The sequence below is a fragment of the Atractosteus spatula genome, chromosome 2 (genome assembly GCF_055471065.1).
Source record: "Atractosteus spatula isolate fAtrSpa1 chromosome 2, fAtrSpa1.hap1, whole genome shotgun sequence".
Taxonomy (NCBI): domain Eukaryota; kingdom Metazoa; phylum Chordata; class Actinopteri; order Semionotiformes; family Lepisosteidae; genus Atractosteus; species Atractosteus spatula.
The window spans coordinates 30,808,432-30,821,887 of NC_142707.1; the positions used below are offsets into that span (position 1 = coordinate 30,808,432).

The 13,456-nt window shown below is 34.6% G+C and overlaps 1 protein-coding gene across 1 annotated transcript in view; it reads left to right on the forward strand.

Annotated features, from left to right (window-relative positions):
* The window catches only part of ahi1 (Abelson helper integration site 1), a 97,393-nt gene that overhangs the window by 16,598 nt on the left and 67,339 nt on the right, over window positions 1–13,456 (forward strand). Inside the window, exons 7-17 of the mRNA XM_088932562.1 lie at window positions 115–307; window positions 824–919; window positions 1,053–1,238; window positions 1,570–1,725; window positions 3,820–3,952; window positions 4,170–4,293; window positions 6,537–6,766; window positions 8,000–8,106; window positions 10,000–10,118; window positions 10,584–10,714; window positions 11,374–11,514. Of these exons, the coding sequence (XP_088788688.1) occupies window positions 115–307; window positions 824–919; window positions 1,053–1,238; window positions 1,570–1,725; window positions 3,820–3,952; window positions 4,170–4,293; window positions 6,537–6,766; window positions 8,000–8,106; window positions 10,000–10,118; window positions 10,584–10,714; window positions 11,374–11,514 (1,616 nt within the window). The remainder of the gene's footprint in view (window positions 1–114; window positions 308–823; window positions 920–1,052; window positions 1,239–1,569; window positions 1,726–3,819; window positions 3,953–4,169; window positions 4,294–6,536; window positions 6,767–7,999; window positions 8,107–9,999; window positions 10,119–10,583; window positions 10,715–11,373; window positions 11,515–13,456) is intronic.

The window sequence follows — 13,456 nt, forward strand, 5'->3', positions numbered from 1 at the left end:
AACTGTTACAATGCTTTAGTCTGTGTGATTAGACTAATGTACCTAACAGTTTTAATGTTATTCTTCCATTAGTGTAATGAAGGATTAATGGTTTCTGTAAATGTTTTTCTACAGTAAACGCCCAGTTTCCTCATTTTATGAAGACGAAAAAGTGGAGCACATTCTTCCTATCATGACTCAGCCATATGATTTTAAGAAAAATAAATCTACTATGCCAGAATGGGAGGAACAAATTGTGTTTAATGAGAGATTTGGCTATTTCCTGCAGGAAAATGAGGAAAGTCCAAAAGTGATACTGTTTTTTGAGGTAAGAATCATAAAAATATTACAGAATGCATCAAGATATATGAGCTCTAGTCATCTTAGACTAGACTTGCTTTAACAGCTGTAAAATGTCAGTCCATTATCAGAAAGCCCTTTACTCCTGGCAGAGGTCATGGCAATCCTGAGTCTTTCCCAGAAACTTAATTTTCATCACCACTTCATACCACACCCTGGATTGGACACCGGTCAATTGCTAGGGTTTTTAAAACAATTTCAGTTTAAAATGTTTCAGTAAAATGTTGTCTTTAACTCATCTATTGATATTTAAGTTCTCCTATGTAAGTCCCAACCAAGAAAAGACTATGCTGACAGTATGTTTGTCAATTTTTATAAAAGAAGATTGCTTCTAATGAAAAACGTATCAGTTACTTATTAAAGCTGAAATTGCCTTGCATAGTAGCTGTCCTATAAAAAGGTAGACATGTGTAGCGTTATTAGATCTGTAATATTTGAATAGTTGCCAATTCACTTTTCCTTTCTGTGTTTTATAACATGCAAGGTGTTGGATTTTATGAGTATGGATGAAGCAAGGGCCAGCTTTGAGGTAGACAGACATGAACGTGGATTTCGAAAAATTGCTTGGGCATTTTTAAAGGTAAAGTACATTAGCTATGATTTCATTATTCTTTCTTTTTTTAAAGAAAAGTGCTTGCCGGGATATTTGTGGAGTGTTGAGCTTTATTAACAAATCACTGCTTCAGTTTTTGTTATCCTTTAATTTGTTCTAGCTTGTTGGTACAAATGGAGTACTGAATGTAGATGGGAAACTCAGACTTCAGCTCTATTGCCCACCTCCCAGGGGGAAAACGCTGTCGAACACTGTGGAGGTGTTTGAATGGTGGAAAAAATACTCGAGAAATCGATACTTATCAACGCTGTATGTCACCGTAAAAGGCTTGAAGCTACCAGACCACGTGAGGGTTTTTTCCCACAGTTTATTACGGAAATCTGTTTTCTAGTTCTTTTAAAAAAAACTTTCACTAACTTATTCTGGCATTGCAGTTCCTTGCATCAGGAAGTTCCATTAACAAAGAAAATGTTAATTATTGTATTGTTTTACAGTATGTTATGTACAAAATATTTTTAATGCATATATTGATATAAATAATCTTCTGCTGTGTGCATAATGTGTTTGGTATAATCATGACACAAAATGCAAGACTGTACATTCTAAATATTAAGATGTTTTAAAGGACAGTCACATCAATGAAAGTGATGCTACAGTTTGTGTCTGTGCTGTCTCAGGTGGATCCTTCTGTACGCTCCATGATGGCCCTTCAGCAGGAGAGGGGCAGTACCACATACAGTGAACTCCAGAGTGAGCTTCTAAGAAAAGGAGCCAGCCAGCTTCTGGATGAAAAAAGAGCAGAGATTCTGAAGTGGAGCAGAATGCCTGGGCAGGTCACTATGTTTACACACGTTTACCCATCTTTATGAGAAAGCTGCTTGTTCCTAGTAAGAGTCAAGGCAGCCTAGAGCCTGCATGTGAATATATTTGATATATAAATAGATTTATTCGTGGTCCTAATGAAAGAAGGATCAATAAATGTCACATAACAGAATGTTTTGCAAACTGGACAGTATCTTATTTTATGACATTTATTATTGTTGTTGTTGTTATTATTATTATTACTATGATTATATTATTATACTTGATTCATTTCTCAGATGAATGTCATATTTTTCATGAATAATCAGAATCCTTAGACAATAGGGTCACATTTATTCACATTTAGTATTTAGTATTAATGTTACTTTCATAAGATTGACCAGACGTTTGTCTTTGATTTTTATGGTTATCTCCCAAATCGCTTGTCTCACACCTTGTTATTGCCCATTCCGACAGTATGTGTATGTCCTCTTCCTAGGGTTGCCATTACACCAGTAGTTTTAAATGTCTTAATAATACTAAATTGGAAAGTGGTAGTTTCTGGTTTTTATGGGTTCCTTTATAGCCATTGCCCAGCTTGTGCTGGTCAACAACAATTCGTCTGCAGTCTTAAAGAGCTCTCAGCCCTTAGCCATGTTGATGAATGTTACTACTGAATGTCTTTTCAATCCCAGAGCAACTAGAAAATATAAACTGTTAATATCTGGAAGCTTCTATGTAGTTCTTGGGTGTTTATTAAAAAAAAAATCATAGCATTATTTGTTTTTTGTTGATTTTATTTAAATATATACACGTGGGGATAAATGTCAACCTTGTGTTCCGGACTACAATGTACAGTGTAACATTTTTAAAAAGTTTTAAGCAAGACACATTATCCAAACTCAATTTGTTATAAGATATTTGTTCTTTTTCATCAGGGGAATGAATAACTCTGTGAACAGCACTGTCTACATGTCAGCATTTATTTTGTAGCCGCATGGGTAATGATAGGTTTAAGAAAGATGGTCTAAGTTGATTTATTGGAACACTTGAAATTATTTTCTTAGTAAAATTAGATTCAGTTTCTCAATCTACAGTCCTTTCTTTGGAGTTGCATGAAACATTGTGATTTTCAGACTTGAGAGAAAACAAAGGCCATCTTAAGCAGTTTTGTTTTAGCGATATACTGTAGGTATATTTGTAGACTATGGAATCATACGTACTTCTGAATTGCATGTTTATATACATTGTGTGGGTGGAAGGCTATGCTTGAATCACACCATGGTGATTTGCCTTTGCTACTCTTGCAAAAGATAATAGGTGGTTTCCAGCTCATTATTGTTCTTGCACATTCAGTCTTAGGATAAAAGACATTCTAGTTTAAGGTTGAAGACATTTCACTCTGAGTCATAGCTGGGATGAATGACAAGAAATGGAAACAAAGGAATTGTTGCATTTTCAAAAGTGGCACATGCTGTGAACAAGACTATATTTTGCAGAGTGGTAATACTGCTCTCCTGAGATGAGCTCAAATCTAATGTGCGGAAATTAAGCTCTTTGTGACAAAAACATGTGTTTATCATTGATTTTAGGTTGTATATGTTTTACTGCTTCTGTTTTAGAGCTATTTACAAATTAGCTTTCTTATAAATGTTCTTGGAATTATATGCATAACATTTAGAATGTGTTGTGATCTTCACACATTAAAATTCTCAATCCAAATGTTATGTTTTGTCCAAGTACCACTAATATAGGGTTTTATCGAGATGTTTGTAAGGATGATTTGAAGATTTAGTACATTTACCACATCACTATATAAGCCACTGACCATCTTGTCCATAGAGCATTCTTTGACCTTACAAAGCTTTTGAGCTGTGGCGTAAATAACACTGGCAGTCATGAATATGGGGTCACCTGTAAGCTTTACTTCAGTCCTACAACGAAATGGAATCAACAAAGCAGAAAAAATAACATTCTTGTTTTTGCTGTCAAACTGTTCTTTTTCTATTGTTATGGGAATAAGTAACATTTTTTAGAAGGACTAGTCTGCGCTTTAGCAGACACTTATAAATCATTCTAGAAGAAAATACATAGAGGATTAGTTCTGTGTTTTTTTTTCCTTAAAGGTATGCCGCATTCCAAACAAGCCGTTGTTGTGTTTTCGAGGAGGTCAGATGGGATGTTTTGCTGTGCGTTTCTCTCACAATGGAAGGACTTTAGCAACTGCATGTGCTGATAGGGATGGTTACCCTATTGTAGGTATGTTTGAGCTGGTTAGTTCTATTATTATTGCTGAGGGTGTATCTTAGCATTTGAGGAGGTACATCTTTTTGTCATATTCAATGTGTGTTAAGTACAGTTTTGAATTAGCTATTGAATATACTAATCTAATTTTTCTTTAACGAACCTGTATAATGTCTCAACATATTACCTTTTTTGTTTTGCTCGGTTAACATTTTATCTGTTTGTTTTCCAGTTTATGAAATCCCATCAGGTAAAGTGCTTGGAGCTTTCAATGGCCACCTTAGTATTGTATATGATCTCTGCTGGTCCAGAGATGACACGAACCTCCTGTCAGCATCTTCTGATGGAACAGTAAGGTAACTGTCTTTTCAAACCTTTTGCAGGAGCCACATCAGACTTAGGAGGATTCTGGTGGTTCCACGCAGTATTGATATGAGAGCTTTATGAAAATTCTTGAAGCCACTGCAAAGAGGGTGCAAAACCGTTAAGCTCTTAATAGTGCGTGACTTTTATTTGAACTGAACGATGTAATGTGAGTCACAGCACACTGAAAATCAGTAACAGGGTTTGAGGGTTGCTGTAGGTACAGTGCACCTGAAAAGAAAAACAAACTCACAGGACCTATAATTAAATTTCACAGAGTTCTGTAGTTAGTTACTGCTATACAAATTAATTTAAGATATCCACCCTAAAGATAAATATTTGTAAAAAATGGAATTGCTCAAATGTTTGGATGTTATGGATGTGTTATGAACGTATTTGAAAGCATTTGTTGTTTCAGAGTTTATTCATATTACAGTAATTTAACTTGTTTAAGGGTTTACCTAAGTTAATGCTTTGCACATCAATAGAATCTCAGTGAAATTATGATTATTGAGAATGAAGGCTCCTATAGGTGGGGATGCCAACAGTGGCAGTATATTAAGTAATAGCAGTTTTGACCTGTTTGTACCTGTTTCCACTGGGGGGCATCAGTGCTTCACAGAGAATGTTAAATGTTATTGATGGTTTTTGAAGAGACGCAAAAGTTATTTTCCTGTCCATATAGACAGTATCATAAGAGAAAGTATTGCATATGCTGTTTTTGTTTGCCAAAAAGATGGCAGGGAATATCCACCATCTAAACCCACAAAAATAAAAAGAACAAAAACAATAAAATTGTAAAACACCATGGTACTTTCACTTGATAATTTTGGGGGTTTCCCAATTTATCTTACACCAATTTATCTAACCTATCCTACAGTATGTACAGTGCATAGCTCCAAGTTTTACATCTATATTTTTTTTTCTTCATTTTAAGGATAAGATGGGTAGCAAGTGGAAATTTAGATTCAGAACAGAAACATCTGCATTGTGACTATTGCTTTTAATAACTGAATAATTATGTAAAATATATTTTGTTTAATTATTAAACCATTTCAGACAAAGCCAAGGATGGAGTAAACCTAATGTTATTCATTCAAATCCAGTATCTATTTACCAAGTTAGATACTGATTTCAGTTTAAAGTGATACAGTACCAAATGCCTGTATTAGTGAGATAATTTCAAAATTTACTTGTTAAATTTTTATATTCAGCCTCTCAGCCTTTCAGTTAGATCTGTGAACAACATCATTAGGATCTTGGATCTTGAATCTTGATGTTATCCATGAGTTCAGCTGTACAGAGAAACTAAGAATGCGGATCAGGGAATACTGTGTGCTGAATATATTGTATGTCATTTGCATTCTTTACTACTTTGCAAAATAATTGAGCCACACACGGATTTGGAGAGATGGTCTGACAAATGGGATTTATCACCTAATGCCACACCTTATATTTTAAAGACTTTACAGAGCTATATAGTTAGCTTTAGAATAACACAGTATTACTGAACATACTAACAATTGCAAATGGTTTTTGGCGAAAAGTAGTAACTACACTGTTTTTGATATACACCCTTTATTCTTACAGTGCATTTAAGATTCTAAATATAAAATATTTTATAGATGGTATAATTTAAGTAAACAATCTTACACTTGTAATAAATAAGTCTTCCTCTATCCTGTGCTTGTGAACTGTAGATCTGGTGTTTTCCCTCTTGAATTGTTGCCAGTATTCAGCTTTGTCCTGTTGCACTGTTCTTTTTACTTTACTCCCTTTGCTTCCAGCCAGTATCTATGCCTGGCACAGACTCAGTATTAAATAGAACCATGAGAGCAATTATAAACAAGAGGAGGTCATATGGCCCATTTTACCCAATCGATAGTTAGTAACTAATTGAACTAAGGATCTAAAGACCTTTCTTGAAAAATGGCTTGAATCAGCTTGAAGAACTGATTGGATAGCTTGTTCCACACTCCTACAGCCCTTTGCATAAAGTGCCTCTTGTTCTTGGTTTTAAATACACTTCCATTTCATATTCACTTGTGTTCTCTGATTCATGTTTCACTGTTGATTATGAAGAAATCCTCAGGATTCACTTTGTCGGTGCCTTTGAGGATTTTGAATACTTGAATCAGGTCCTCTCAATATGGGAGAGCTGTGTGTGGATTATGTGTAAATATAAGTACGTCTTATTGTAGATTCCAGTGCTGAAGTTCTTTTTTTTTTTCTTTAGAATTTGGAATATTGAGACACTTAAGAGCCTTGCTGAAAAGGTTCTTCCTCATCCTGCATTCATCTATGCTGCACGATATCATCCCTCTGCCCAGCATTTAGTTGTAACTGGAGGCTATGATTGTGTAATCCGTGTGTGGAATGTGACTGTAAAAGACATTAATGGTCATTTGCTTCATGAATTTGATGGGCATAAGAGCTTTATTAACACGCTCTGTTTTGATTCAGAAGGTATGTATTCGTCTGCCTTTTCTTTGTAGTGTGTAGTGTTCTGAATTTAGTAATATGTACAGAAATAATTGTACAGAATTATCAGGCCAGTTCAAAAGTATTCACAGCTCCTGCTGCTTTAGTAAAATTTCCATTGATGAATAAATAATGCCAAGAGAGAGGCTGCATAGCAGTTCTGAGTTTCCTCTGGCTTGTATCCCACTAATTCCAACCATTCTTAAGTATAACATGATCCCAAGCAGCAAAACCCTGCAATCCAGGTGTAAGCTTTCTTCGCCTGTTTTTCCTTTTGATTATCCTTTCATCAGAGAACTGTTGAATCTTTTTACTATTCACAGTTGGCGACTGATATATTGTGCCCTGTGGTAGTTGTAAACTGATAAACTTTATAGAAAAGAATAAAAAAGACAGTCTTACTAATTCTGATTACTGTTTTATAATGTTCCAATAACATTAAAAGAATTTTAAAGTACAAATTACTATTTACCTTGGCTCGATTGTTTTTCAACAATATGAAACAATACTGCTCATATTTTTATTGAGATGTCTTGCATGTTTGAGATATTTACATTTCTTCTCCCACTTCTTTAGAAATTAATCATAAGACATTGGAAGAAAAACAAAGTATGTTTTAAATTAACTGATTAAAGAACACATCTGTAAAAGTAATTTAATTTATGTATCAGTTATTGTGGAAATGATGTTCATCAAATATGGTTTTATTTTCTCCTCTTATGAAAAAAGCATAACATGTTAAAACATTGTTGTAATTTAAGAAAATAGTACAAAAATAATGTTTAAATAAAGTAAAAAATAATAAGTCAAAAATATTTTCATGTAACAAGCTCTCTCGTTATATACAGTATATATGTTCTACATACTGGTGGTAAACATATTTTTATATGACATATATTGCATTGTTTTATTTGATCCAGCATATTAGATATATACAATAAGAAAACCACATTTCCAGATTAAAGTTTAAAACTGCACACAAATGTAGGACAGCAAAGCTAAAACCAAGTTCAAAAGCAAGGTTTGGAAGTATTAAGCAATTTTACCTGTTGCACATTACAATGAAATCATTTTTTCTTTGCAATGGAAAGTTACTCCATAATTATATTCCACATTTTCTTGTAAAAACTAAACTGCACCCGTATGCCTGCTATAGTTGGAAATTGCACACGTTCTCTGAGAGTTTATAGAATTATGTTGGGTTTTTTTTTGTTAAAGGGCTGCGGATGTTTTCAGGAGACAGCTCAGGCCTGGTTGTAATGTGGAACACCGCTGTGAAAGAAGGCTCAAAACAAAACCCAACTCGGCAGTGGTGCATTGAAAAGGTACCAGGAATGCTTTAGCAGAGCCTGAAACTATCTGGTCTAGCAGTTTGTTCCTTTGTGGTTGGAAATGTTAGTTCTTCGTTTCAGTATATTGATCATCTTCCAATAAGGTAAACCACTGCAAGGATGTTGTGTTATGAACTGTCGGGGATACACCTATAGTGTAAGCCACTTAAAGAAATCTTTTTTAAAAAATGAAACGAGCATGACTTAACAGTTTTTGAAATGGCATCATCAAGTCAACAAGAATTGATTGAATAATTGAGGCCGTTTATGAAACTACAAAATGTAGTGCTCACCAAAAAGTCTAGAAAGCTAATTTATCTCAAAGTTACTTGTAGGTACAGAAACAGGTCGGATGAGTGTTAAATTGATCTTTCTTGTGGTTCGGAATGATTCCACAATCTTTTCATAAAGCAATCAGAGGTACTTTTTAGCTAATACCATTGTTATTGAATTTTGAAACAGACTAATATAGTCACATGTGCATTTGAATTTCATAAACTATTGTGCCCATGGTATTCAAAAAGATTTAACTGTAGGATTCATTCATATAGCTTAGATCTGTTCCCACAGTACCTATTGCTTTTGAGTTTGCAGAATGGTCCTTTCACTTTGACTTCATCAATGTGCAATTCGTCACCTGAACAGACTCTTCTCGATAAAAAAAAAACTGTATTGGTAATCCTTCTGGGTCCTATTGCAGTATTTTAAGTAAACATCTGATATAGTACTGATATTTTTTGTAGCGTATGATTTGAGAGATCAGTAAATTATCAGCTTTACTGTATGTATTTTTAAAATAAGGGCTGAACATCACAATCACACCTCTGTTGAATAGTGTAAGTCTGTAGAGACCAAAATTGTTGATAGTTTGTTTACATTCATGATTGTTAAACCCAGATTTGCTTGTGGAAGATAGACGCTCTGTCCAAGTATCTTAAATTAAACATTTACTTGTCTTCAAAAAGTAGGCTACTATGACGCAGTGTACATAAATACTGATTGTGACCTCATGGTTGACCACACCCTTATCTATTGATTTTAAGACTGTAAGGGCAAGACAAAATGGGGACAGTGCTTTAATTTGAATTTAAAAGCTCCTTTGCTTCTAAGTGTGTTCACATACTTTTCATATTTAGGTGCGTCCTGTACAGCTCTCTAATCTGTTAGAATGAAACATTTCCCAACCTGCCAAAATGTGCCAGCTTTTAAAATAATCAAAATAATGCAAACCTTAGCCTTCACAGGTTAGGCCCCTGTTTCTCATGAATAAAGCTGAGAAAACAAGTTTCTTGCTCTAAAATGTGCTGTGAATTTGGTCATCTCGTTTTGCTTGTTAGTTTGGATATTACTGATTGAATTCCGGTGAAGTGTGGAACCATTCATTGTTTTCAATGAATATCATCTGATGAAATTTTTGTGTTAGGAATTGCATTTCCTAACAAATGATTAAATTACAGGACTTTGAACTTCATGATTGATCTAATCTGTCTTGTTAAAGTGTTGTTTTTAAAACATTAAATATTGTAAAAGCTTTAAAGGCATTTCCACCTTGCCTCTGTAGCAGTAATTCATTTGTTTTAACTTTACTGTAAATATTGCGAGATTGATAATGAGAGTTGCAAAATGTTCCATTTCAGTATTCTAAGAATAATGCATTTCTTTCTTAGCTTTCTTTAATTTGGGCATCATGATTTGAAATGTATTGATTTAATCTTTTTTGTTACGTAACACATAACAGCAGGATGTAACAGATGTAAAAAAAAAGTGTTAAAAATTGATCAATTTTAGAGGGCTTCAAATTAGGCGAGACTAAAAACAGTATTTTCTGTTTTGCTCTGGGGGATTTATTATTTTCTCTGTGTATTTAATGTATCTCCTTTTTTGTAGGAGATAAAGGACAGTGAACTGGAGGGTATTCCTATTAATCACTTGGAGGTGCATCCAAATGGACGACGTCTGCTGATTCATGCAAAGGACAGTATTGTCCGAGTCATGGATTTGAGAATGTAAATACTTTCACAGTTTATTTTTGTAAAATAAATATTTTATAAACTTAAGATTTATTTATGCAAATGATATTAGCATAAATAGAATGTGAAATCGGTGATATTGTTGTCTTATGTATATGTTTATAGATTTAATAGAGCTTGACATCTTTCTGGAAAAATGCAGTGTAGAAGACATAATTCCACATCCACATTTTAAAAGACACTATTATGGTTTTATCAGAAGAGATTACAGTTACAGAAAGAAAGATTGCAATTATTAAATAAAGAAGACTGAGCACATACTGTACAGTGAGTTTGCATCAGACGTGCTGCCGAATTTCCTGTGATGCTTTTGAGCACAGTATCCCAAAACCTAAGAAAAACATGGTGTGTGTTCATGTACACATTCTAAACTTGCTGCAGATTGTATTTTTAGATTTTCTCTGCTATGATACAATAAACTGTTTTTGTTATCTTTCATAGTTTGGTCTTCAAAAAATATACAGGTGCCACAAACTATAGAGAGAAAATCCACAGCACGTTCACACCTTGTGGGAGCTTTATTTTTTCAGGAAGTGAGGATGGAATGGCCTTTGTTTGGAATGCAGAGACAGGTACAAAATGAAAAAAAGCAGAGTTTCTGAAGCACTCAGAATTTTAAACTGTAGAATTCTTCACAATAAAGGCACAGAACTGCGTCTGGGGTCTTGTTTTTAGCAAAACAGGTTGAGCTGACAGGAAAAGCAGTATGTTTTTAAGCAGCCTATGAGAGAGTTGAGAAACTTTATATTTCTTTTGCTCATTCCTGTCCTAAAACATTCATGTGAAATAAACATTTTCACCAGTACTGTAATCGGTTTTAAATGCTGGGACAACCCCTCTAAGTCAAACAGTTTGATGTTATAACAGGCATTTCTGAAATGTCTGTATTGGATGCTTAATAAACAGTGAACTGTGGCTTGACACGGGTCACAACCAATTGCTTTTAGTTTGTTTGTTTGTTAACATGTTATTTATTTTTAATAATGTTATCTAAGGAGATTTTTGAACTATGCCTAAAAATCTTTTAGGTGAAAGGCCTATAAAGTATATTACTAGTTTTTTCCTTCCACTGCCCTCTATTGAGCTAATGTTCTTGAATCCCTTTGATGGTTTATATGAAGCTGGTCTTCAGGTGAACATATTTCTAGACTAGACCAGACTTTTTCTTTTGCCAAATGTTTGTTTTCCTCTAAATAATATGTTATAAATTTGTGTTTCTGGTGTAACACAGGAGACCAGGTTGCGGTGTACTCTGAACTCTGCTACCCCTCACCTCTTCGAGATGTTGACTTCCATCCTCATGAGCACATGGTGGCCTTCTGTGCCTTTGGACAGGGCCTGCCAGTGCATGTGTACCTGTATGACCGCAAAGGTAAGCAGTGATGCGAAATCAAGGTATAAACAAGGGAGGCATGGTGATGGAAAGCAGTAGTGCAACCATGTATTTTTCTTTTGTGATCTGTTATGATCTGCAGGATTGCAAGCTTATTTTTCAGTTCCTACTTTCAGCTTTTTTTACCCTTTCAAGTTAAAAAAAAAATGAGCATTTTTATAACATTTTCAAGTTTGTGTGATGTGTAGTATTCAGTTGCTCAGTGTCTGCTCGTTGATTGATTTTGAAAAGTGGACGTCGGAGCTCTAGAAGATAAAGATACCATTTACGATTAACTCCTTTTTAACCAGTACATTTTTTGTCTCAAAGACCACATTTTCAGCAATGTGTATCATAATGTACCCCTCTTATTAATTTTGTAACCAAAACCCCAAACCTTGTGGATGCCTTGCATCAAAGTCAATAAATAATTTGTAACAGTTGTGGTCGTTCTAGTCAAGGCAGAGCTAGCAGTTTTTTTGTATTTTTTCTTTAAAAATGAAGCTGTAGCTTTCAGTAGTCAGTTAAGCTGTGTCTGGCATCGAAAGGGTTAATCATATAGTTCTTCTAATTTTAGTCATGAGTAATACCACAATTAGGACTTTCTTAAGACTTTTTTCTTTCTTTTTTGCTTGTGTGCATACAGTTGACTTTGCATTAAATGTATTTTGAATTTGAAGTTGACTTTTTTTTCTGAAGAAAATAAATGGTGACTCATTCTAGTTAGATATTGACCTGCATTGCATCACACATGACAATCGTGAGCAAAGCTTTAAAAATTTGCCAAATTCCTGTTCAGCAATGTAGTAGCAGAAATTGTTCTTCTAAAGAATCGCATTTCACTTGTTAAGCACAAAACTTATTGTGTTATAGTGCATGTACTGTATAGGTAATTAGCTTTTCCATTTTACAGCGTGATCTTGTTAGTTCTGGCATGTTAGGCAAGGTTTGACCTGGTCATTCCTGGTGTAGGAGACCTCTAAGGAACACTTAGGAGTTGCTTCTTTGAGTGGTGTAGGTGGACCACTTGGATCTAGCTCATCTCTCTGAAGCAGGATGCTAACCTGGAACACTGTGCTGTAGCTGGATCCTTTAGACCTTAATCCGAGGCCCTAGCTATTTTGTCATTAAAGATCCTATAGTACTTATAAGAGCAGGGGTGGTAATACTATTTTGCTGGTTAAATTTCACCCAGGGCTTGTGCAATCTGAATAAAGCTTACTCTTTATTCAGTTGGTGAGGCAGTTATTCTCTCCTTTATAACTGTTCTGTTATGTGTAGTGTTCCTGCTGGCATAACATGCTTTGGGATCCTTTAGGATGAAAAGCAATAAATAAGTGCAATAAATTATTTCTTTATTATTTTATCTGGGTTTAAAATATCTGTATTGTATAATGAACTCACTACGTTGTGTAGTCAGTCTTGTTCTTAAGAGCCAGAACTGTGATTTGTTTTGGTGGTTTGCTTTGTGAAGCTAGTTCACACGATCTGGTACAGTAATTCTCTATTTGTTTTGGATTCTTGTATCACAATGGCATTGAAATTCCCTGAAAATTCCAAAATGTAATATGTTGTTCAATGTACTGAGGCATTTCATTTCAACAGCCTGTTGTACTTGTGCAGTAATTTGTTAAGTAATGGCAATTGATTGTTATATAAAGTTCCTTTTGATTGTATATTGATACTTGCTGTTTGACAGTGGTGTTTTATTTTGCTTTAGAACATATGCAAGAATTATATATACGGTATATGGTATTATACTGTATATAGTTTTATGTACACATTTCCAGCTTGAAAAAAGTTGCTCACAGGCAATATCCCATGTTCAGTGGCACCACGTGACCCTTCAGTAGATGGGTAAAGGGCTTAGCTCTTCCCTACTGATGATCACAATCAGTTGTATCCCTGACAGAATAAAAAACGTGCCACCTGGAATCTGTTG